Genomic DNA, 23,650 nt, shown 5'->3' with positions numbered 1-23,650 from the left:
CTGCCAAAAAATAAGTTAATGGTCAAGTTTTTGGTAATGTAGAAGAACAGCAAAGCTTCAAAACACTGACAAAATAAAATGTAGGGAACAGTTCAGCCTCCCGCTATGCTACGCCAAACCATCGCTTATATAATTAGTCTGAGTTGAAACAGTTCCCGATCAAGAAGTAGGATTCCTCGGAGCTGCCTGGGTATAGATCAACAACAGGTCTATGTACAAGGTAAGTATTACTGTCCATTCACTGGAAAACATTAGCAAACACAGCAGCCTCAGTGCAGACATTCCTACACAAGAGAATTAGAAAAAAAAAGACTTAAAACTACTCAAGTCATTTCCACACACTTCTTGCGTTTGGTTAAAAAACAAAACAAAAATGGCAGTGACTGTGTACTGTAATAAAATGGAAAAAAAAACAGGTTAATTTGTGGTTAATCTAAAAGTATACATACTGTCTTGTGCCAAAAAATGCGTCACAGAGTTGTACTTCAAAACAGAGGAGGAGGACTTTACAGGCCACTCCCACACAGAGAAAAACAATGCCAGCTATTATAATGATCTAGGGAAAAGAACAGCATTCCAGTAAGCATGTGTGTGCATGTGGCAGCCTGCATGTCAGTGTATGAATCTGAATATATCATGATGTAGGCAACACCTCAGTCAGGCTACTTCTCTCTCCTCACTGAACTCACTCCTATAATAGCTCACCGCCCTGTCGACCCACCCACACACCCACACACCCACCATGCACCCATGCACGCACCACGGCCAGCACCAGCTCCTACACTCACAGAAGCAGGACAATTTTGCTGCTTGGAAGACTAGATATCTTTTCTTTTTTTGTTCTATAAGGGTAAAATGATAAGAGAGTCATCTCATATACATTCTAACTCTGCTATAACTCCTATGCTTCCCAATCTCAAAACATAGCTTACTGAGGGGGTTGTGTAGGAGGAAGAGGAGGATAAAATGGTCATCAACTGATAGCAAAGGAATCCAAAGTGACGTTGCAAGAACTGAAGTGGATTTTAATGTTAGGATCAAGTTGTTGGCACTAGCAATGTGTGGTGAAGGCATTTGCTATGAACTGTAGTACTGTAGAGCAGAAACTAGTCTTGAAAAACATCAATCAGTGTACATTTCCCAATCTGTACATGCTCTCTCAAAGTGAATAATAATGTGTGCTGGACTGTGGTAGGTGCCAATATTTGAGGTTACTTCATGTGTGTGTATAACTCCAAAATCTGTCACTTTAGGAACAGCTTAGAGAGGGAAGTTAAGGTTCAGTTTTGCTCCTGTATTGTAAGGTGCTCGAGAAAGGTGTACCAGTGAAAGCCAGCAGTCATCACACCCCCATACACCCCCCCACACTCATCTACAACCCCCCCACACCCACACCCACACTCACCTACACCCCCCCCACACCCACACTCACCTACACCCGCCCCACACCCACACTCACCTACACCCCCGCCCACACCCACACACACCCTCAGAGCCTCATGTGGGTACAGTAGTTGCCATTCCCAGCCTTTCATTCCTCTTCACTAGCATATCAAAGTTTGCAGCTAGAATGTCACACACCAGTAAAGTGTATCTTGCTACTGACACCTGTAGGCAAATGAGGTGGAAAGTTACAGGTATCAGGGAATGACTTTAAAATAAGGTGTACCTGATATACTGAGGGAATGCATATACCTAATGTCTTTCTTTCTTTCTTTCTTTCTTTCACCTTTCTCTCTCTCCCTCCCCCCCACACACACACCTGCACCCCTCCCCCTCCCCCCCACAAGCAGCCCCCAAGCAGTACCACACAGAGAACACCTCCATACCTTCGGCAGACTTAGCGATCTCCTTTTCCATAACCTCTGGAAAGGAGAATTAAGAGTGGAGTGAAGACAACCTTGTGTATCAGACAACAATGTAGTAATGCACACAGTGTTTGCACCAACATTCTGTGAGGTATTATAGCATTGATCAATGTTAGTGTTGGTATTTGATATAATCCTAAGGCAAGGTGTAATGTTTGGTACACTTATATGTCACTGCTCTTTGCCTTACCTGTGTGTGATCTTGGCGTGACAGCCGCCACCATAACCTTGACGTTACACTACATGATCACTCTTGCAGCTCATACCAAGTGCATGCAACACCCCCACAACAGTGACACACTCCCGGAGATCAATGTCCTAACACTCAAGAGCTACACAAACACACCCTTATGATAATGTGATTAGCAATGAATCATAACTCCCAAGGCTCTAGGGCTGCCAGCTTACCCCTTGTAATATGAGCAATAAACTAGTACATGACTGTTATGAGTCATGTAAATGCTTATGTAGGGCCTGACCCGCCTGATGCAGAGTGGGGAACCTCTCTGACTCATTGGTTAAGGGGTGACTTTCCCATCTTGCCAGTTGTGGGTTTGATCCCTGGCACTGTAAAACCATTGCAGGATCTGGATTAATTTCTTGTGTGTTTTGAGACACATGGAGGTCGTATGGATGCGTGGTAAAGGGGAATTCTGTTGCTCTACACTTAAGCATGGTAGCCTCAAACCTTGAATGGTATTCTGGCTGTTTTAGTCACTTCAATATACTTGACCCAGAACACATAACGGGTTCCTACAATAAGAACGGCCCACAGAGGTGTCCTGTTCAGCCCAGGGAAGGAGCTGCAGGACTCCTTATGGAGGATGATGTTCTATTTGCCATAATTTGACAGATGGCATCTAAAATCAGGTACATGGCTTCTTTTAAAGACAGAACAAACTGATTCCATCACAGGACACTGGGATAGCTATGGCATCTTTAACTGATAAGCTGTTGCATGAGAGCTTGCCTGTGGATGGCATGAACTATTATATATGCACATATGTATATACACATATAAATATATGCACGATGCAACAAGTACTGGACACTGAAAACGACAGAGAGCTCGTCCACTCCAACTCAGGTGACTCAAGGGTGACCCTGGCAAATACTGATCCCCTGCAGGACTCTCTTGACCAGTGAAACCCAAAGTCTCAACGCTGCTACCAAGAACTGTTGTACCACTTAGAAAATATATACAAAAAAATGTGTGAGCTGGAAAATACTGAACCAATGCAGGAAACCCTCACCCAATGAAGCCCTCAGACCATCTCACCAGGCAAAGGAAAGCTGGAGGAAGCCTTAATGCACAACCTTTGAGCCTTTACAACACTGGGAAAATAAGGAGAGTAAGACGACCTGAGTGAGTGTGGCTGTGGCTCACCTCTGTATCTCTGTCCCTCTCGGTGTGCATGGTGGAGAGGTGCGCCAGGCGTCCCCGCAGCAGCTCCAACTGAACGTTACACTTGGCGTTCTGCTCCCGGAGGTGGGCGTTCTGGTCCTCAAGCTGGCGGAGGGGAAGGAAACACTCGTCACTCTGTCCTCTGACCTCTTTCAAAAGGTACTTATTTCTACTTTTCTGATTTCTGTTATTATTACTTTACATTACTTATTCAAATCATTATTACAATACGTTACTTTTTTATCATTACTTACTTCAATTACTTATTTCTACAGTACTTATTTCTACATTACTGATTGACCTCTTTCAAATGTTACTTATTTCTACTTTTCTGATTTCTATTTTTATTACTTTACATTACTTATTCAAATCATTATTACAATACATTACTTTTCTATCATTACTTACTTCTATTACTTATTTCTACATTACTGATTGACCTCTCTGAAATGTTACTTATTTCTACTTTTCTGATTTCTATTATTATTACTTTACATTACTTATTCAAATCATTATTACAATACATTACTTTTCTATCATTACTTACTTCTATTACTTATTTCTATACATTACTTATTTCTACATTACTGATTGACCTCTTTGAAACGTTACTTATTTCTACTTTTCTGATTTCTATTATTATCACTTTACATTACTTATTCAAATCATTATTACAATACATTACTTTTCTATCACTACTTAACAATGATGATGATGAAGATGATGATGACAACAATGACAAAAAATAAGATGACGATGATGAAAATGAAGTTGATGATGAAAAAAATGATATTAATGATGACAATGATGATGATGATAACAATGATGAAAAATATGATGATGATGATGAAAATGAAATTGATGATGAAAAAAATGATATTAATGATGACAATGATGATGATGATGACAACAATGACGAAAAATATGACGACAATGTTGAAAATGACGTTGATGATGAAAAAAATGATATTAATGATGACAATGATGATGATGATGATGATGACCTATGAAGACCAGCTGGTTTCATTGAGAGCAAATGGCATGTGTAACGATTTGATTAGGCATTCCCTCTGCTGATCAGGTGGAATAATTACTTATATTATAAATCAATCATCAAGCTAATTTGTGGATAATTCAATTTATATTTCATCGAGTAAATTTCCTGGTGGTGGTGGTGGAGGTGGAGGTGGAGGTGACGGTGGTGGAGGTGACGGTGGCGGTGGTGGAGGTGACGGTGGCGGTGGTGGTGGTGAGATTGGTGGGCTGTGTGGTGATGGGGGGGAGAAGGGGGGTAGGGGGTAGGGAGAGGGGGAGAGGGGGAGAGAGAGAGAGAGAGAGAGAGAGAGAGAGAGAGAGAGAAACTATTTTTTTTTTGTTAAAGTTCACTATCTACGAACAACAACAACAACAACAATACTATTACTACTACTACTTCTATCAATGCTACATATCTCGACTTTCATAATAATAAAAAATAAAAAATACTTATCTTACTACAACGTATCGTAAAACCGCAACCACAAAAAACTATGGCAGCCCTATTCTTCTTTTTCTCATTCATTTCCCTTCCTTACCCTTTCCAGACAGAACATCCCTTTCCACATTCACCACAAGCAGAAGCCTTTGAGGTACAGACCCCCACCCTCTCCCTCCCTCCCCCCTAACACTTCCCGACCCCAATATATATAAATTCACGGCGTTCTGGGTCTATTTGCCGCGGCCTTCATATTCCGGGGAGATTAAACAGCCCGTGTGTGGCGGGGACAAAGGCGAGTCTCTTTTGATATTTTCTCAGCTCGTGTGAAGGCAAAGGGGCGTGTGGGGTGGATGGGATGGGTGGATGGGAAGGGAAGGAGAGAAGGAGGGAAGGGTGGATGGGAAGGGAAGGAGAGAAGGAGGGAAGGGTGGATGGGAGGGGAAGGAGAGAGGGAAGGAAGGGTGGATGGGAAGGGGAAGGAGAGAGGAGATGAGGAAGGGAAGGAGAGAGGGAGGGAGGGGTGGATGGGAGGGGAAGGAGAGAGGGAGAGAGGAGATGAGGAATGGAAGGAGAGAGGGAGGGAGGGGTGGATGGGAAGGGAAGGGTGGATGGGAGGGAAGGGTGGATGGGAGGGGAAGGAGAGAAGGAGGGAAGGGTGGATGGGAAGGAGAGAGGGAGGAGTTGAAGGAGTGAGAGGGAGGGAAGAGAAAAGAGGAAGGGGATAGGAAATTGGAAGGAAGATAGGAAATTGATGGAAGGAATAGAGAGGAGTTGATCAAGGGTTTGGAGCGATAGTGGTTTCTCAAGGAAGAGTGCGAGTAACACCTCTTCCTCCTCCTCCTCCTCTTCTTCCTTCTCCTCCTCTTCCTCATCGGGACAAGTTTAAAACACGTAGGAAAAAAAAGAAATAAAGAACGCACCAGAAATTTCAGATGTGAGAAGAATTATTGGGAAAGGAGAGTCTGGAGGGATAGAAAAGGGATAGACAGGGAAGATGGGAATGGGATGGATGAAAGGAATAGAACGGAAAGGGAGAGAGCGAGAGTGAGACGAAGATAAGAACATAAGAACATAAGGAGTCTGCATGAGGCCGGCAGACCCTGTATAGGCATTGAAGCGACAGAGAAGGAACCTGAGCCTATAGAAAGTGCAAAAGAGAAGCGTGAAAGGGAGGAGGACATGGGATACAGATGATGATGGATAGGGGTAAAGGGGACGCGGTAGAGAAAGGCAGCGTGTAGAAGGGCAAGCCGTGTTGAGGGTACGGGCGTAGGGTAGCCCAAGGAAGGAAGGGTCGAGCGGGCCACCAAGACCTCAAATGTACCGTAAAGGATGTCATTTTCTGGCTCGCCAAACTCGCCTTTCACGGCCATTGCTGGAAGGAGGGAAGGAGAGAGAGAGGAGAAGAAGAAGAAGAAGAAGGGAGGGATAGAGCGAGAAGAAGAAGAAGAAGAAGAAGAAGAGAGAGAGTGTGTGTGTGTCATCCAGTCAGCCACCAGCTCTTCCTCCTCCTCCTCCTCCTCCTCCTCTTCCTCCTCCCCGTCCATGGCAATTCATACGATCTTTTTCAATTTTTTTTTCGCTTTCCTTTTTTTAATTTCCTCGCTTTTATTTCCGCTACCGACCTCCACCCTTTTTCTTTTCTTTCTTTTTTGTTATTTTTTCTTTCTGTTCTATTTTTTGATGTCAGTCGCTCGATCTTTTTATTTTATTTATTTTGTATCTTTTTTTCTGTCTCTTGCGAATGCTCGTCTGGCAGCGATTTTTATATTTTAGTTTCGCATTAAATTTGTTCATATTCAGGATTTTGTTAAGAGTTGTGTTATTATTATTGTTGTCTCTCTCTCTCTCTCTCTCTCTCTCTCTCTCTCTCTCTCTCTCTCTCTCTCTCTCTCTCTCTCTCCATTCAGATCATACCTTCCCATTTATTTTTTTGTTCCTTTCTCCTTATTCATCTCTCTCTCTCTCTCTCTCTCTCTCTCTCTCTCTCTCTCTCTCTCTCTCTCTCTCTCTCTCTCATTCAGACCTGCGTTGCCACCTAATTTGCTTTCCTCTTCGATCCTCTTTCAGGACCATCAAATAGCCTGTCCTGAGTCCTCGATCCTCTTTGTCCTACTCCGGGTACTCCCTTACGCTCCTAACCTCTCCCTTCCCTTCTCTCTCTCTCTCTCTCTCTCTCTCTCTCTCTCTCTCTCTCTCTCTCTCTCTCTCTCTCTCTCTCTCTCTCTCTCGTTATCTTCGTTTTCTGCTCTCGATTTTCGCATTATTTGTTTTCATTTATTTTTTTTCTTTATTTTCTCTCTTGTCCATTTACATTGCTCTCCTCCTCCCCCTCCTCTTCTTCTTCTTCTTCCTCCTCCTCCTCCTCTTCTTCATGTTCCCTTTCTCTCCCAATGAACGTAATCAAGCTGGCGTTCCCTGTACCCTTCCCTTCCCTTCTCTTCTCTTCCGTTCCGTTCCCTTCCTTTCCCAAACCTTTCTCTTTCTTTCCTTTCCTTTTATTCTCTTCTATTTCCCTTCCCTTCTCTTTTCTCTTCCCTTCTCTTCTCTCTTCTCTTTGCCTTCCCTCCCTACCCAACCCTTCCATTTTTTTCTTTTCCTTTCCTTTCCCTACCCTTCCCTGTCCTTTCTTTTCCTTCCCTTCCCTTCCCTACCATTCCCTTCCCTTCCTTTCCCTTCTCTTTCCTTCCCTTCCCTTCCCATCCCTTCCCTTCCCATACCTTCCCTTCCCTACCATTCCCTTCCCTTCCCTTCCCTTCCCCTCTCCCTCTCTCTCCCGTTTCTTCAATAAGTGTTTATATATATTTTCCAATGTTTGCGAGCCTTTCGCTTATATGCACAGATTTTAGGTGCAAGGGGAAACTGAAGCGTGTGTGTGTGTGTGTGTGTGTGTGTGTGTGTGTGTGTGTGTGTGTGTGTGTGTGTGTGTGTGTGTGTCGCATGTAGGTACACACACACACACACACACACACATCTCGTCTCTCCTTTCTCGCTTTTTTTTTCTTCGTCTTTGTATTTCTTTTTCTCATTTTCTTCTCTTCTTTTTTTTCTTGCTCTTCTTCTTCTTCTTCTCCTGCCGGCCTAGTTTTTCTCTCCTCTTCCTCCCACTCTTTCATCTCCTTTTTCTTTCTCTTCCTCCTCCTCCTTCTCCTCGGCTCCTATTATTTTCTTTCTTTCGTTTTCTTTTTCATCTTCATCTTCTTTTTCTGTTTCTTCTTTTTCCTCTTTTTTTTTTTTCTTCTTCATCCTCGTATTTCTTGTTTTGCTTCTACTTTACATCTTCTCCTCCTCCTCTTCTTCCTCTCCCTCCTCCTCCTCCTCCTCTTCTTCCTCTCCCTCCTCCTCCTCTTCTTCCTCTTCCTCCTCCTTTTTCTTCTTCCCTCCCATCTTGCGTTAACTTGACGTCCTCACCACTATCTCCTCCTCCTCCTCCTCCTCCACGATTCCTTTTTATCCATTCTTCTTCTTTCCTTACATATTTTTCCTCTTCCTTCTTTCTTTTCGTTTCCTTCTCCTTCTTCTCTTCCTCTCTCCTGCTATTTACATCTCTCCCCTCCTCGTTCCCCTTTTCCTCCTCCTCCTCACTTCCTTCTTTCTTCTTCTATCTCTCCTTCTTTATCCCTTCTTTCTCACCCTGGGTCTACTTTACATCTACTCCTTCTTCTCCTCCTCCTCCTGGATCGCACGCAGACAGCTCCATCTCCCGTCCCTCTCTCCGCTGACAGCCTCGGAGGAACAGGAGAAGGATGGGATGACGGACGCAATGTTTTAATAATACGATCAGGCTGGGAAAGAAGTGTTCACCTCTCTCTCTCTCTCTCTCTCTCTCTCTCTCTCTCTCTCTCTCTCTCTCTCTCTCTCTCTCTCTCTCTCTCTCTCGTTTTAGCTTTTTTTCCTCTATTCTTTCTTGTCTTTTCCTCTCCTTTTTTTCTTTCTCGGTTTCTTTTTTTTCTTTTTTCTTTTCATCTCTATTCCGGTTCTTCACTTTGATCCTCCTTTTATTTCTTTTCTTTTCTCCCTCTTCTTTTCTTTCTTATTTCCTTTCTCTTCCTCCTTCTTTCTCTCCTTTCTCCTCGTTCATCTTCTTTTCTTTCCCGGTGTTTTTTTTCTGTTTCTCTTCTTTTATGTTTTTTTTTTTAAATTCTTCTATTCCTTCTCTTCTCTTCTCTTCTTTTTCTTCCTTTACGTTTTCCTATTTTTATCTTCAAGTTTTTCTCTCTTTCCCAGTTCTTGTTTTTTTTTCTGTTCCTCCTCGTCCTCTTCTTGTCTAATCTTGGTCCTTGAATTTTTGCGTATATTTTTTTGCGTCACATGTTCAAGAGCGTTGCGTGGCTTAACTTTCCTTGACTTTGCGTTAATTTGGCTTGTCTTGTCTTGCCTTGGTTTGGTTTGGTGTGGCTTGGGTTGGGTTGGGTTGGGTTAGGTTGGTTTGGTTTGGTTTGGTTTGGGTTGGGTTGGGTTGGGTTGGCTCTGCGTAGCGTGGGTGGCGTGGGAGGCAGCGGGTGTTGGGTTCGCTCAAGGGGTTCAAGGAGGGACGCATCATCCCTTCTAAGCGGCGTGCCGTGGCGTAAGGAGCTTCGTCGCCCGCCCCGCCCCTACCTCCGCCTCCGCCGCCGCCTCCAGCCCTCGCAAACACTCTAGGGATTTCGTCTTTCCCAGGCTGAGGATGCCGCGAGGTGTTAAACGTCTCGCGGTAGCGGCGGTGTCTACTGTGGCGCATCTTGAGGTATATTTTGTTACCCGAAGGTCCATATTACATTTTTCAATCTCAATGCATTTTTCGATCGCCTTTCAATCAGACCTCCCTCTTTGCTTTCTCTTAAACGTCATATTCTTCATTTATAAGCCACGACAGCCACTCCCATGCAACCATATCTTGTGCCCTCCCCGCTGCAGAGTCCCGGCCCGGCAGAACACCCACCCCCCTCGCATGAACATTCCCTCGCGACTGTGCGCTGCATGGGTCCCGGCGGATCAACAGTCAGGCGGTGCGGCTCACTCTGCAGCTCATCGCTCATCCCGGGGCGTGACTGCAAGACCTCGGCGGAACAAGGACAGACTAGGACTACCCACCTCGAAGAGAGAAGCCGTGTTGAAGACCACCACGAATTTGACGCCCTATATATACAGGACACGAGGGTTTTCCGAAGTGCAGGTTGCGTCTATAAGCTTGACGAACACTGTAGTTAGGTTGATGACACTAAGGCTACTCTAATGATGGAAAGACATGACTCGCTTTACTTGGAGTTGCACCTTTTTCTGGGTAGGCGGTTCACGAATAACAGCGGGAGGCACCAGCTTTTTGTACTACCAAACAGGCTTGCAAACGAGTCGTGAGATAATGCTGAATATATAACAAGTTCACACAGCTTGAAGAACACTGCAGTGGACCATCCTACACCAAACACTGTTGCTCTCCCTACGGATACCAACGGCGCCATCCAGGGTGCTTCGGGAAAAACGGAATCGCAGCAAGTTTACATAACTCTGATCTGCTGGCACGTGGCCAGTGCCGCCGCCGCCGCCGCCTGGCCGAGCCGAGGCGACGCCAGGCCGAAGCGTGTGCTGCGAAAACAAAAGTAAATATAACCCGCTCACTCATTAAGCTTGTTAGCGAATCTTGAAAATGGCTCAGGTCTGCGATAAGAAAAGTATTAATCCTTGCCAGGCATTTGTGTAACGCCGGCAGCGCTGAGGCAAACACGAGATCGCATTGAGGGAAAAAAAAAATCAAATAACGTCTGTTTCGCTTGCTCTGAATGCCACTCGAATACATATGAATATTTAGCCGCTCCCTCGTTAGCCTCAAACCTCGAGCGAAGGCAGACTATCGGGGCTGCGGGTCGGGACAGCCGGGCACCGACGGAACCAACAGTTAAAGAAACTCACGAAGGAAAAACTAAGGCGAGGACGCAATGCTTTCAACGCAGTGGCGCCTCGTGGGGGGAAAAATGGGAGCGTGAAGCGGGGAACGGGGAAGAGAGGATGGGAGAGAATATGGGGGAGAGGAGAGGAAAGGAGAGAAGAGAAGAGGAGTGGAGTGGAGTGGAGGAGGGAAGGCAGATATGATACACGAAAAAGAAGATGAAGAAAGCAGAAGAAAAGGAAGAGTAGAAAAAAAACAAGACGAAGACAAGGAGATGAAGGAGGAGAAAAAGGCTAATAATTGTAGTAGTAGTAGTAGTAGTAGTAGTAGTAAGAGTAGGAGGAGAAGGAGTAGTGGTAGCAGGAGAAGGAGGTGACAGACAGGAGCGAAAAGAAAGCAGTCATTGGGTCGGCACAGATTACAGCGGCACTCGACACGGCACGGCGGGTAAGGGGAGGGAAGGGACAAGTGTCAATGGATTTATGGCCGCGACTACTGGATAGGAGGAGACCCTTGTGGCTTATCAAGGGCGTGTGATGGCCCCGGGGTGCTGGAGGTACATTAGGCCCACTCCAGGCTGAGGTGGAGGCTTACGAAAGGTGTAATTTTGATCTTTTTTTTCTTCGGTAATAATAATGTCTGTTTTTTTTCAATCTTTCTGCTTCCTCCTCCTTCTCCTCGTTCTCCTTTCCTTCCTCCCTTTCCCACCCCTCTACTTTCCTCCTCTTTTCTACTCTTCTTTGCTTTCCTTTCCTCTTCTCCTTGTCCTTTTCCTCCTCCTCGTTCTTGTCCTCTTCTTCCTCTTCCTTCTCGAATCATTATCCTCTCCTTCTTTCTCCTTCAGTAATGACAATCTTAATCTATCTTCTTTTTATCTTTCTATTTCCTCCTCCTCCTCCTCCTCCTGGTCGGCCCACTCACCTCCTTGAGCTTGTTGGTGACCCACTCCTTGATCTTCGCCGCCTTGGCCTCCACCTTCTTCGCGTCCTGCAGGCGAAGCTGTCTCTGCTCGGGGAGGAAACAAGAAAAGCGCGTTAGAGAGAGCCAGGACAAACAACACACGCTATAATATACTCTTTATCATCACTATTATCATCAGCAGCTATCAGGCTACTGGAAAAAATATAAAAAGGTCTTTCCTAATCCATGTCTTACGCCTCTGATGTTATTTTTTTTTACAGCAAGGGAGGCAGCTCGAGGGCAAACAATAGAAAAACATCAACAAAATAGAACGAGAAAGTAGAAACGATGAAATTAGAGCGAGAGGCCAAAAGAGAGGTCAGTTTCGAGGGGAGAGGTCAATTTCGACTGGAGAGTTGTCTTAATACTCCCCTCGTGAAAGTGTTCAAGTCGTAGGCAGGGGAAATACAGACGAAGGAAGGCTGTCACAGAGTTTACCAGCGGAAGGGATAAAAGAATGAAGATGCTGGTTAACTCTTGCATAAATCATAGGCAGGGGGAAATACTGACGAAGGAAGGCTGTCACAGAGTTTACTAGCGGAGGGGATAAAAGAATGAAGATGCTGGTTAACTCTTGCATAAGGGATTTGGATCGTTGGGTGACTGAGACTATGGGTCGTATTAAAAGACACATCGCCCCCTTAGAACACATAATTGAAGAGGCTTTCCTATGAGGTGTGAGCATTTCCAGGGGTAGTTTTATGACCCTGGTGGTAGTTTGACCCTTCTTCTGTACCCTGAGCCTAAAAAACCCTTATTAGAACCTGATTGATCCCCCCTTTGACCTTTAGAAATGGCTGATGTGGGAAGCGAGTGTCTTGTAATATCAGACTATAACATTCTGGCGCCAAGTGACCCCCGCCAGCCCCCAGTCGAGCCGCCTCATACCTGCTCCTCCACCTGGGTCGAGAGCGTCGTGATGACCGCCTCCTTCTCCACCATCTCCACGTGCAGCACCTCCACGTCCTCCATCTCCTCGCCGCTGCCCGCTCCGTCACCGCCGCCGCCTCCGCCTCCTCCTCCACCTCCACCTCCGCCTCCTCCTCCTCCTCCCTCTCCGCCGCCTGTTCCGCCGCTCCCGCCGCTCCACTCAAGTCGACGCTCCATCACGCGAACCTGCAAGAGGAAAGCCACGATCAGGACACAGCTGGGGGGGTAGGGGGAAAGGGGGGTTAGGGGGGAAGCAATCACAGTCACTCAGTCAATCAATCAAGCAATCAAACAATCAGGTAAACAAGCAATCAAGGCCGACGTGTCCCCTTTACTCCTCCTCCTCCTCCTCCTCCTCCTCCTCCTCCTGTTGTTGGTGTGTCTCCTCCTCCATTTCTCCTTTTCTTCTCCTCCTCCTCCTCCTATTACTGCTGATGCTCTTCTTCTTCCTCCTCCTTGTCTTCTTCCTCTCCTCCTCCTCCTCCTCCTCTTCGAAAATAAGGAAATAAGAAAAACAGTTTGCCATTTGCTGTTTACGCTTTTTTCTTATTTTCTTTATTATCTGTTTTCATTTTTCTCATTTATTCACTTTTCTTTTTCATCTTTTTTTATTCTATTCTATTCTTTGTTTACACTGGACAGGGCAGAACAGGACAGGATACGACAACACAGGTAGGTAAATATATATATCTGATCCAGTCCTAAGCATAAGCAGTACGCGATCCTCTTGTTTCAGGGAGTTTATTGATGTCTATTACTGTTATTACGTTTATCATTGTTGTTGTTGTTGTTGCTAATGCCACTCCACGCCGGACAGAAAAGAACAGGACAGGACAGGACAGAACAGGCAGCGTAGGATAGCCGGGTAAACATATCGGATCCAGTCCTAAGCTTAAGTACGTGATCCTCTTGTACCAGGGTGTTTGATTAAAAGGTTTCGAGCCCGGCTAAGCATGCAAGCGCTTTGGAGAGGGGGGGGGGGAGGGAAGGAGGGGAGGGGAGGGGAGGGGAGGGGGCGACAGTGTGTGTGTGTGTGTGTGTGTGTGTGTGTGTGTGTGTGTGTGTGTGTACAGCTGACCCATTAAGAGCTTAGTGTAATCCAGTGTGTGTGTGGGGGTTGGAGGGAGGGAGGAAGGGGGCTGGGGAGGAGGGGGTTACGTGTGTGTGTGTGTGTGTGTGTGTGTGTGTGTGTGTGTGTGTGTGTGTGTGTGTGTGTTTGTGTGTGTGTGTCTATATCCCCCCCTTCGTCACTTATATCAATCTCCTTATTTTACCTCTCTCTCTCTCTCTCTCTCTCTCTCTCTCTCTCTCTCTCTCTCTCTCTCTCTCTCTCTCTCTCTCTCTCTCTCTCTCTCTCTCTCTCTCTCTCTCTCTCTCTCTCTCTCTCGTTAATAAGTCGCGGCTCCTGAGACGAGACAAGACGCCACCTGGAGGCCAATGATGGTGCCGCTGCCTGCCTCGCCGCCTGCCACCAACGTGTTATGAACCAGGAGGAGGAGGAGGAGGAGGAGGAGGAGGAGGAGGAGGTAGTCTGTATACTCTGGCCTGTCACGTGCTATAACTTCGTTCATCTATGTATCATCATCTCCTCCTCCTCCTCCTCCTCCTTATTCTTTCTCTTGCTTCCTTCTCTTCCTCCTCCTTCTTTTGCTCTTCAGATTTCCTTCCATCTTCTCTTCTTCCACTTCCTCCTCGTCTCGTCTTCCTCCTCTTCCACTTCCTCCTCCCTCTCGTCCTCGTCTTTCTCCTCTCCTCATTCTAATTCCCCTTATTCTCTTCCTCTTCATCCACTTCTTCAGTTCCTCATCCTCCTCTTTGTCTTCCTCTTCCTCCTCCTCCTCTTCGTCGGTTCAAGACTTCACTCACTCGAAACGAAATTCTGGGCAATTCAGGGACGCGCTAAGACTGAGGAGACGCCGCCGCTTCTTCCTCCTTCTCCTCCTCCTTCTCTTCCTTCTTCTCCTCCTCCTCTTCTTCTTCTTCCTCCTCCTCGTCTCGCTGGGTCACCGCCGCGAGGGGTCAGGTTAAGAGCTTATTTCAAGGTCAAAGGACTCGCAAAAATTGCCTTCTTTGTTCCTCTCTCTCTCTCTCTCTCTCTCTCTCTCTCTCTCTCTCTCTCTCTCTCTCTCTCTCTCTCTCTCTCTCTCTCTCTCTCTCTCTCTCTCTCTCTTTTTCTCTTTTCCTTTGATCTTTCTTCTCCTATTTCCACATTCGCTCATTTCTCCTCCAGTTCATAATTCATTTTTGGTTCTTCTCTTCTCCTCCTCCTCCTCCTCCTCCTCTTCCTCTTCCTTCTTCTTATCTTCCAGTCCTACCGTTCCTCCTGCTTCTCTTTATCCTTTTTCAATATATTTTCCTTTCTTCTTTTTCGTATTATTATTATTATTATTTTTATTATTATTATTATTATTATTATTATTATTATTATTATTATTATTATTAGTGGTAGTGGTAGTAGTAGTGGTAGTAGTAGTAGTAGTGATAGTGGTAGTGGTGGTAGTAGTAGTAGTAGTAGTAGTAGTAGTAGTAGTAGTATGGCCTTATTTTACTCTTCCTTCACCACATCATTATATCATCATCATCATCATCATCATTATCTTTGTCCTCCTCCTCCTCTTCCTCTTCTTATTTACCTCCCCCTCTCCCTCTCCTCCTCCTCTTCGTCCTCATTGTTTCTCCCTCCCTCCCTCCCTTCCCTGGTCTCTCTATTTGGTGTGTGTGTTTGTGCGCGAATCTGTTGACCTGTGTGTGCGTGTGTGTGTGTGTGTGTGTGTGTGTTGCCGTTGACGGGTTTATGCGGAAGCTGCTCTTGACGTGTTTAAGCAGACCAAGCGAGGCGGACAACATGCAGGAGGAGGAGGAGGAGGAGGAGGAGGAGGAGGAGGAGCAGGAGAAAGAGGTGGTTGAGCTGCACGCCGACCATCCTGGGCGATATTCTAACCCAGGCCCACGGATCCGTAGCTAGGCACGCTAACCACTGCTTCACGGAGACGGGAAGATGGGGACAAATGCAGTCAGGGTGAGGATGAGGGTGAGGATGCAGGTGATGTGATGAGGGAGGTGAGGCGGCTGTAGGAGGTGTCAATCATGCACACACTTCAGAAATATGCTACCGGGGTTTGTACATGCTGGGTGGAGGAGGGTGGAGGCAGGGGGCGGGAGGTGGAGGAGAGGGGAGGCTGGGGTCTGGGCGGGAAGTGGAAGAGAGTGGAGGCATGGGGAGGTGGAAGAGAGTGGATGCGGGACGCGGTTGGCGGGGCAGTGGAAGTGTGGAGGTGGGGGGCGATGGGGACGGGGGCGAGGGGGCGGAAGATAGTGGAGGAAGGGGGAGGATGGGGTCTGGGCGGGAAGTGGAAGAGAGTGGAGGCAGGGGGAGGTGGAAGAAAGTGGATGCGGGATGGGGTTGGCGGGGCGGTGGAAGTGTGGAGGTGGGGGGCGATGGGAACGGGGGCGAGGGGGTGGAAGATAGTGGAGGAAGGGGGCGATGGGGGGCGGGGCGGAGCAGCTTGGCAATAGACAGACAGACAGCGTGTGGCGGGTGTGTGGCGGTGGTGGTGGGTGCAATTCGCGGACAAAGGCAGACCATTAAGGAACAGTAATTTAACTTCGTAATGAAACTCCTAATTTCACACGACGCGCTTCCTGCCGCCTCGAAACAAAGAAACAAACGGATGGGGTTCCCGCCGCCTCACGCAAGTTGGCCGGGCGAGGCGCGGAAACCATCTCCTGCAGCGGGGCGTGGAGGGAGGAATCACGGCGCGGGATGGCCGATTTAAGTGACGAATGACGACGAAAACCACGAACCGGGATGACGATGACGATGAAGATGATGAAGGAAGGGTCAAAATCCTTCTCCTGCAGCGGGGCGTGGAGGGATGAATCACGGCGCGGGATGACCGATTACAGTAACGAGTGACGACGACAACCACGAACCGGGATGACGATGACGATGAAGATGATGAAGGAAGAGTCAAAATCCTTCTCCTGCAGCGGGGCGTGGAGGGATGACCAATTAAAGTGACGAGTGACGAGGACAACCACGAATCAGGATGACGATGACGATGAGGATGACTTAGTGACGTAGACAAGACATGAGACAAGAACCATTCCTGCAGCGTGGCGCATCAACAGCATCAACATAAACAGGAGGAAGAGCAGAAGTAGGAACAGACGCGAAAAGGTGAAGCAGGAGACGAAGACAGGAGTGAATAGAGACACTCGAGAGATATTTTAGTGGATGAAAACAGCAAACAGCAAAGAGAGAACAAGAGGCAGTAGTAATATCAGCACCAACAACAACAGCAGCATAAACAGGTGAGAGAGAGCAAGAACAAGAGGAGGAGGAGGATGAAGAAGAAGACGAAGACGAGAGTGATGCTGAAGTAGATGAAATAAAGCGACAAACAGCAAAGGGGAACCAGGGACACCAGTAATACCAGCATCATCAGTTTAAGCAGGAGAAAGAGCAGAAGCAGGAGGAGGAGGAGGAGGATGAAGAAGACGAAGACGAGAGTGATGCTGAAGTAGATGAAAACAGAAAAAAATAATAAAAAAATAAATAAAAATGCCCGGACTCAGTCGTGACATCCTCCTCCTCATCCACAGGAGAAAGAGAGACAGCAGGAGCAGAAGCAGAAGCAGGAAGAGGCTCAAGATGAAGGAGGGGACGAAGACAAGAGCAAGCAAACCCTTCCAACGATGGCTACCTGCTGGAGTGGATTTTAGAGAGGGAAAGAGAGGGAGAGAGAGTTCCATCCTCCGCGGGGCGAGTAAGGGGGTGAAGCGAGGGGGGGGGGGGTGAGGGGGGCTGCGAGGACCGAGGACCCCCGCCCGAGGACACTCCAGGAGACGCAATTACAGCAGTTGTCAAATACACATTTTCTGCAGTATTTTTGGGGTCCCGGCAATCTCCCGGACCCTTCCACTCGACTGGCGGCCTTTCGGAGTCCAGCAAAGTCCGCCCTTTCACCGATCTTAAAACCAACTTAGGTCATTGGTCATAAACGCACCTGGTTCCAATTACGACTGTTCTCCAAGGCCACAGGGAAGATTAACCGATTCCACTTGACTAATGGCCCTCTGGAGTCCTGTCAAGTCCGTTCTCTCACTGATCTTCAAACTAACTTAGACCCATCTCTTAGGTCCATCTCTGGTTCCCATTACGACCATTCTCCAAGGCCACAGGGAAGATTAACCGATTCCACTTGACTAATGGCCCTCTGGAGTCCTGCTAAGTCCACCCTTTCACCGATCTTAAAACTAACTTAGGTTCATGTTCTTAAATGCTTCGGGCTCCCATAACTATTCTCCACCATGACTAGCATCACAAAACAGTCCATGAACATCCCAGCAACTTCTACAAGGCGCCGCCAATACATTTAAGAATATAGGTCAAGTCCAACATCAATTGGCCGGGACTAACTGACTGAGACCTCAAAGCGCGCAAAAAACAAAATCCTTTTCATTCTCCGGCGCCAAATGACTCCGGAAACACAGCATAACCATTTTTCATTCCAAGTCGACGTTTCCTCTTCTGCGGGGCTTGTGGACGTCGGGGAGGTTTGCATGCCTGCCTTTGGAGCGGCGAAGTAACCTCAAGTTCTGATTGGCTGAGATTGGGTTGCTGTGTGGGTTAGGATTGGTTGGCTGAGTGGGATTGGTGGGTCGGGATTGGTGAGTCGTGGATTGCTGGCTGGCTCTCGTTCGCTGATTGGTTGTTGGTCCCTGAAGGCGTTAGGTGCTGGGGAAAGGGAGTGAAGGGAAAGGAAGGGAAGGGAAGGGAAGGGAAGGGAAGGGGAGGGAAGTGAAGTGAAGTGAAGGGGAGGGAAAGGACGGGGAATGAAGGGAAGGGACGGGAATGAAATGAAATGGAAATGGGGAGAGAAGGGAAAGGAAGGTAAGGGGAGGGAAGCCACTACGAAACCCTTATCGAACTATCCCGAGGCTCATGAAACTACCCATGGCAACACTAACACTGCCTCTACGAAAGTCTTATTAAACTATCCCTAGGCTCATACAACTACCCATGGGATACTAACACAGCCTCTACAAAGCCTTATCAAACTATCCTTCCTCCTCCTTCTTCTTCTTCTTCTTCTTCCTCTTACTCCTTCTCCTCCTCCTCCTCCTCCTCTCATACAACTATCCATGGCAATACTAACACACACAGCCTCTACGAAAGCCTCATCAAACCATCCCTTCTTCTTTTTCTTCTTCTTCTTCATACTCAACCTACTCCTCTCCTACAACTACCCATGGCGATACGTAACACACACAGCCTCTACGGAAGCATTGCGTGGGAGGGCGGTGCACGGACAGCCGGCCGGGGTTAGCGTCGTCCAGTGCTCGGCGGCTCCTGAGGTGACCCGGGCAGAGGTTGGCCAGCGACGCTAATCTGAAGTTATGTCCGTGGGTGCAGTAAACGAATGGCGTGGGAGAGGGAGGCTGGGGAAGGAGGAGAGGGGGTAGAAGGGGAGTAAAGTGGGGAGGGATAGGTACAGGGGAGGGGGGAGATGGAGGAGAGTTGAGGAGAGGAAAACTAGGTCAGAGGAAGAAGGTAGTGGAGAATAAAGAGGGGAAAGAGAGGGGAAACAGGGAGAAGGGAAAGAGAAGGAATGAGGAAGGGAGGGGAGGAAGAGAAGGGGAGATGGAGGAGAGTTGAGGAGAGGAAAACTAGGTCAGCGGAGGAAAGAGAGAAGGAAAATAAAGGGAAATGGATAGAAGGGAAAGAGGAGGAGAGAGGAAAAGGTAAATAGGGGAGAGAGAGAGGGAAGAGAGAGGGAAGAGAGAGGAGGATTGAGGAGAGGAAAACTAGGTCAGAGAAGGGTAGAAAGAGGGAAAAGGAAGGAAAATAGGGAAAAGGGAAAGAGGAGGAAAGCAGGAAGAGAAATGAAAATGAGGAAGGGAGGGGAGGAAGAGAAGGGGGAAATGGAGGATTGAGGAGAGGAAAACTGGGTCAGAGAAAGGTAGAGAGAGGGAAAATGAAGGAAAATAGATGAAAGGGAAAGAGGAGGATAGGAGGAAAGCAGGAAGAGAAGGGAAAATGAGGAAGGGAGGGGAGGAAGAGAAGGGGGAAATGAAGGATTGATTGAAGAGAGGAAAACTAGGCCAGAGGATGGTTGGCGTAGAGGGTGAAGAGGGGAAAGAGAAGGGAAATATGTAGGAGGGAACGAAGGGAAGGGGAAGAGAAGGAAGGGGAAAGGCTTTATACTTGATCATAACCTCTCGTTCCCTCCCTTCCCTTCCCTTCCCTTCCTTTCCTTTGCCCTGCCCGTTCTCCTCCTCTCCCCTCCCTGCTCTTCCTGTCTTTTTAATTCATTTCATTCCTTTCCTTTTCTTTCCATTCCTTGTTCTTCCCTTTCCAATCTTTTTCTCGCCTACTCTCATGTCCCTTCCCTTTCCATCTCTTCCCTTCCTTGGCCTTCCCTCTTCTAACCCATCTCTTTTTTCTCCTTTCCTTCCCTTCTAATTCTTTTTCCTTCCCTTCCCTTCCCTTCCCTATCTTCCTTCCTTTACCGTCCCTTAACCTTACAATCAGGACACAAGGAGCATTGAAAACTCTCTCAGGGGAGGACGCGGTCAAAGGGGCGGCCCACAGAGGTATTTAAAAGACCCTTACTAATGTTTACAAGCTTGGCGATGCAAAGAAATATAATGACAGTCACTAATCATCTTATTTTGTATTCGATTTTGCATTGCTAGATTGAATTACTGCTATTCTTCCTCCTCCTCCTCTTCCTCCTCTTCTTCTTCTCCTTCTCCTACTTCTCTGACGATGATGAGAGAAAAAAAATAAATGACAGTCGCTAATTCTCGCATTTTGCATCTGCTTAGAAATTCGCATTGCCTGATTGAATTATAAACTGGTCCTCCTCCTCCTCCTCTTCCTCCTCCTCTTCTTCTTCTTCTTCTTCTTTTGTTTTTGTTCTTTTTCTGCTTCTTCCTTTCTTCTTTTTCTTTTTTCTTTTCCTCCTTTCCTTCTCGTCCTTCCTTTTCTTTTCCTGTTTCTTTTCCCTTCTTCTTCTCTTTCTCCTATTTCCTTTTCTTTTTCTTTTCATTCTTCTTCTTCTTTTCCTTCTCCCAATTCCTCTTCTTCTTCTTCTTTTAATTCTTCTTCTTCTTCCTCCTCCTCCTCCTCCTCCTCCTCCTCTCGTAAGGGTCGGAACATTGGGGTATAACTTCAAGGCATAAGCTCTCCGCGTGCATATATTAAGCACTGAGCCATTTATTTATTCATTATTCACTACATGGCTTCGTTAATCCAGGAGGAGGAGGAAGAGGAGGAGGAGGAGGAGGGGGAAGAACAGGGGTCAGGGGAAGAGGGGTAGGTGGTGGTGCTCTCTCTCTCTCTCTCTCTCTCTCTCTCTCTCTCTCTCTCTCTCTCTCTCTCTCTCTCTCTCTCTCTCTCTCTCTCTCTCTCTCTCTCTCTCTCTCTCTCTCTCTCTCTCTCTCTCTCTCTCTCTCTCTCTCTCTCTCTCTCTCTCTCTCTCTCTCTCTCTCTCTCTCTCTCTCTCTCTCTCTCTCTCTCTCTCTCTCTCAACTCCTTTAATTCCTTTCCTTCTTTTCCTTTTTCCTCTTCCCTTTCAACCTCGTCATCTCATCTGCCCCCCCCTCTCTCTCTCTCTCGCTACAGGTAAATCTGGTAATTGTAATGTGAGTTCTGATCCCTTTCATCCGCCCTATTCATTGCGCTCAGGTCATCGCGTCCTCCGGCAAGGTTCGAGGGCAGAAAAAATACCTTGTAAATAAATAATACGTGAAAAATTGTAATGCGTTTTCCGGACAGAGATTTTTTCCCTCTGTCTCTCTCTTTCTCTGTGTGTGTCTGTCTGTCTCTGTCTATCTATCTATCTATCTGTCTATCTTCTCTTCTCTTCCCTATCCTTTATTTTCCTTTCCTTTCCTTCTCTTCTCTTCTCTCTTCCCTTCTCTTCTCTTCCTTTTCTCTCATCCTCTTCTTTCCTTCCCTTCCCTACCATTACCTTACCTTACCTTACCTCCCCTCCGCCTCTCTCTCTCTCTCTCTCTCTCTCTCTCTCTCTCTCTCTCTCTCTCTCTCTCTCTCTCTCTCTCTCTCTCTCTCTCTCTCTCTCTCTCTCTCTCTCTCTCTCTCTCTCTCTCTCTCTCTCTCTCCCGGTATTTATAATTATCATCATGGCGGGTGAAAAAAAGCAACCCGTATTCATGAGTGTTTTTTGTGGCGTTATTTTTTGAGGTCGAATAAATAATAATAATATGAGCATGAAAGGAACGTCAGAACCACACACACACACACACACACACACACACACACACACACACACGCACACACACAGCGGCAGAGGCAGGGGAGTCAGATTTTCAGGATATGAATATTGATGCTGATCAGTGAATCTCTCTCTCTCTCTCTCTCTCTCTCTCTCTCTCTCTCTCTCTCTCTCTCTCTCTCTCTCTAACCTCTCTTTACTCCTCCAATTCCTTTCCTTCTCTTCCTTTTTCCTCTTTCCTTTCGTCCTCGTCTCTCTCTCTCTCTCTCTCTCTCTCTCTCTCTCTCTCTCTCTCTCTCTCTCTCTCTCTCTCTCTCTCTCTCTCTCTCTCTCTATGCAATTTTTATTTTCTGGTTACCTCTTTGTCATACTTTCTCCTCATTATTCTTTACTACTACTACTACTACTACTACTACTACTACTACTACTACTACTACCAGACAAAGCTACGTACAACTTATATTAAACTGTGAAAGTGACTCTATAACCTCTCAAGTAACAGCGAGAACCTCAAGAAACAAAGGGAGGGAAGGGGAAGAAAACACATCGCTATTGGGAGTCACTTCGTCTCAGGAGGAAAGGAAAGAAAAATCCCTCTCATGCAGTCTTGGTATTGAATTCTCGAGTGAGCTTCCATTTGTTACTCCGGGTGTGTGTTGGGGGGCATTCGGGGTCGCCTGTATATGTTTTACCTTTGAAGGGAGGCTACGCAGGGTATACAGGCACACTCAAAGGAGGTCAACACCGGTCAAAAGAGAGGTTAAGGTCGGGCGGAGGTCTGTGTCTAGGTCTTAAGGTGTTGGTCTGAGTCTGAGTCTGTTCCCGGCGCATGAAAAACAAAAGACTGTCGATTAGGAAACTTTACTTCAATAGCTCTTCCGGTTAGCAGATTAGAGAGAGAGAGAGCGAGAGAGAGAGAGAGAGAGAGAGAGAGAGAGAGAGAGAGTTATATATAGACAGATAGATAGACAGACAGATTGATAGGCAGATAGATATATAGACAGGTAGATAGATATAGAGAGAGGAGCGATAGGGATAGAGAGAGGCCGATTAAGGGACACGATTTCTCAGGTCTTGCACGGGTATTTGGGCGAGTCTTAATAATGGTAATACTAGCAATCCACTCGACATAATTTCTTCTTACGAGCATTTCAACAAACACGAGAGAAGGTGGGATGTGTATTTCCTTTTCATTTCCTTCATTCATATATCACATTTAGGTACTCCTCCTCCTCCTCCTCCTTCCTCCTTCTCCTACTGCATTCCTTTCCTCTTCTTCCCTCTCCTCTCCTCTCCTTTCTTGTCGTGTCTTTTTATTATTTACATTCCTTTCCGTTCCTCGTCTTTTCCATTCCAATCGTTCTTGCTGTCCTCCTCTTCCTCCTCCTCCTCCTCTTTCTAGATTCCTTGCCTTCCTTTCTATTTCTTCATGTTCATCCTTTCTCCTCTCATACCTCATTTATTTTTATCATTGTTCTACTTTTTATTCTTTTCTCCTTTTCCTTCTCCTCTTCTATCTGAGTTTCCTTTTTTCCTTCCCTTACCTTCATTCCCCTTCCCCTTCTCCTCCCTTTCCTTGTTATTCGCCCTGTTCTCCCTCTTTTCCCTCCTCCCTTTCCTTCGCTTTTATCTGAGTTACCTTTTTTTCTTCCCTTACCTTCATTTCCCTTAACCGTCTCCTCCCTTTCCTTGTTATTCACCCCGTTCTCCCTCTTCTCCCTCCTTCATTTGCGCCCTCCTACCTCTCCTCATACTTATCGCCATCCTTCCTCCTCCTCCTCCTTATCCTTCTAGTCCTACACGGAAATGCGAGGAGGCAGGAGCCGGGACCCAGGCCACAATACGGGCTTCCAAGAACACGTCGGTTTTTGTGCTTTCCCTCAACCCTCGGCAAATATG

The 23,650-nt window shown here is 46.8% G+C and overlaps 1 protein-coding gene across 9 annotated transcripts in view; it reads right to left on the bottom strand.

Annotated features, from left to right (window-relative positions):
• LOC127003869 (uncharacterized protein CG43867-like) overlaps positions 1-12,710 on the bottom strand; it is a 44,777-nt gene extending 32,067 nt beyond the window's left edge. For 6 of the 9 annotated variants that reach the window (XM_050870965.1, XM_050870969.1, XM_050870971.1 and 3 more), the window contains exons 1-4: positions 12,465-12,710; positions 11,538-11,624; positions 3,256-3,378; positions 1,830-1,865 (exon numbers count right to left, since the gene is read on the bottom strand). In XM_050870965.1, the coding sequence (XP_050726922.1) occupies positions 1,830-1,865; positions 3,256-3,378; positions 11,538-11,624; positions 12,465-12,683 (465 nt within the window). In that variant the 5' untranslated portion in view covers positions 12,684-12,710. The remainder of the gene's footprint in view (positions 1-1,829; positions 1,866-3,255; positions 3,379-11,537; positions 11,625-12,464) is intronic. The other 3 variants (XM_050870968.1, XM_050870972.1, XM_050870966.1) reach the window with 2 other exon arrangements.
• Between the last annotated feature and the right edge of the window lie 10,940 nt (positions 12,711-23,650).

This window comes from Eriocheir sinensis, chromosome 26 (assembly GCF_024679095.1).
Source record: "Eriocheir sinensis breed Jianghai 21 chromosome 26, ASM2467909v1, whole genome shotgun sequence".
Taxonomy (NCBI): Eukaryota; Metazoa; Arthropoda; class Malacostraca; order Decapoda; family Varunidae; genus Eriocheir; species Eriocheir sinensis.
This window is presented reverse-complemented; position numbering and strand designations above follow the sequence as displayed.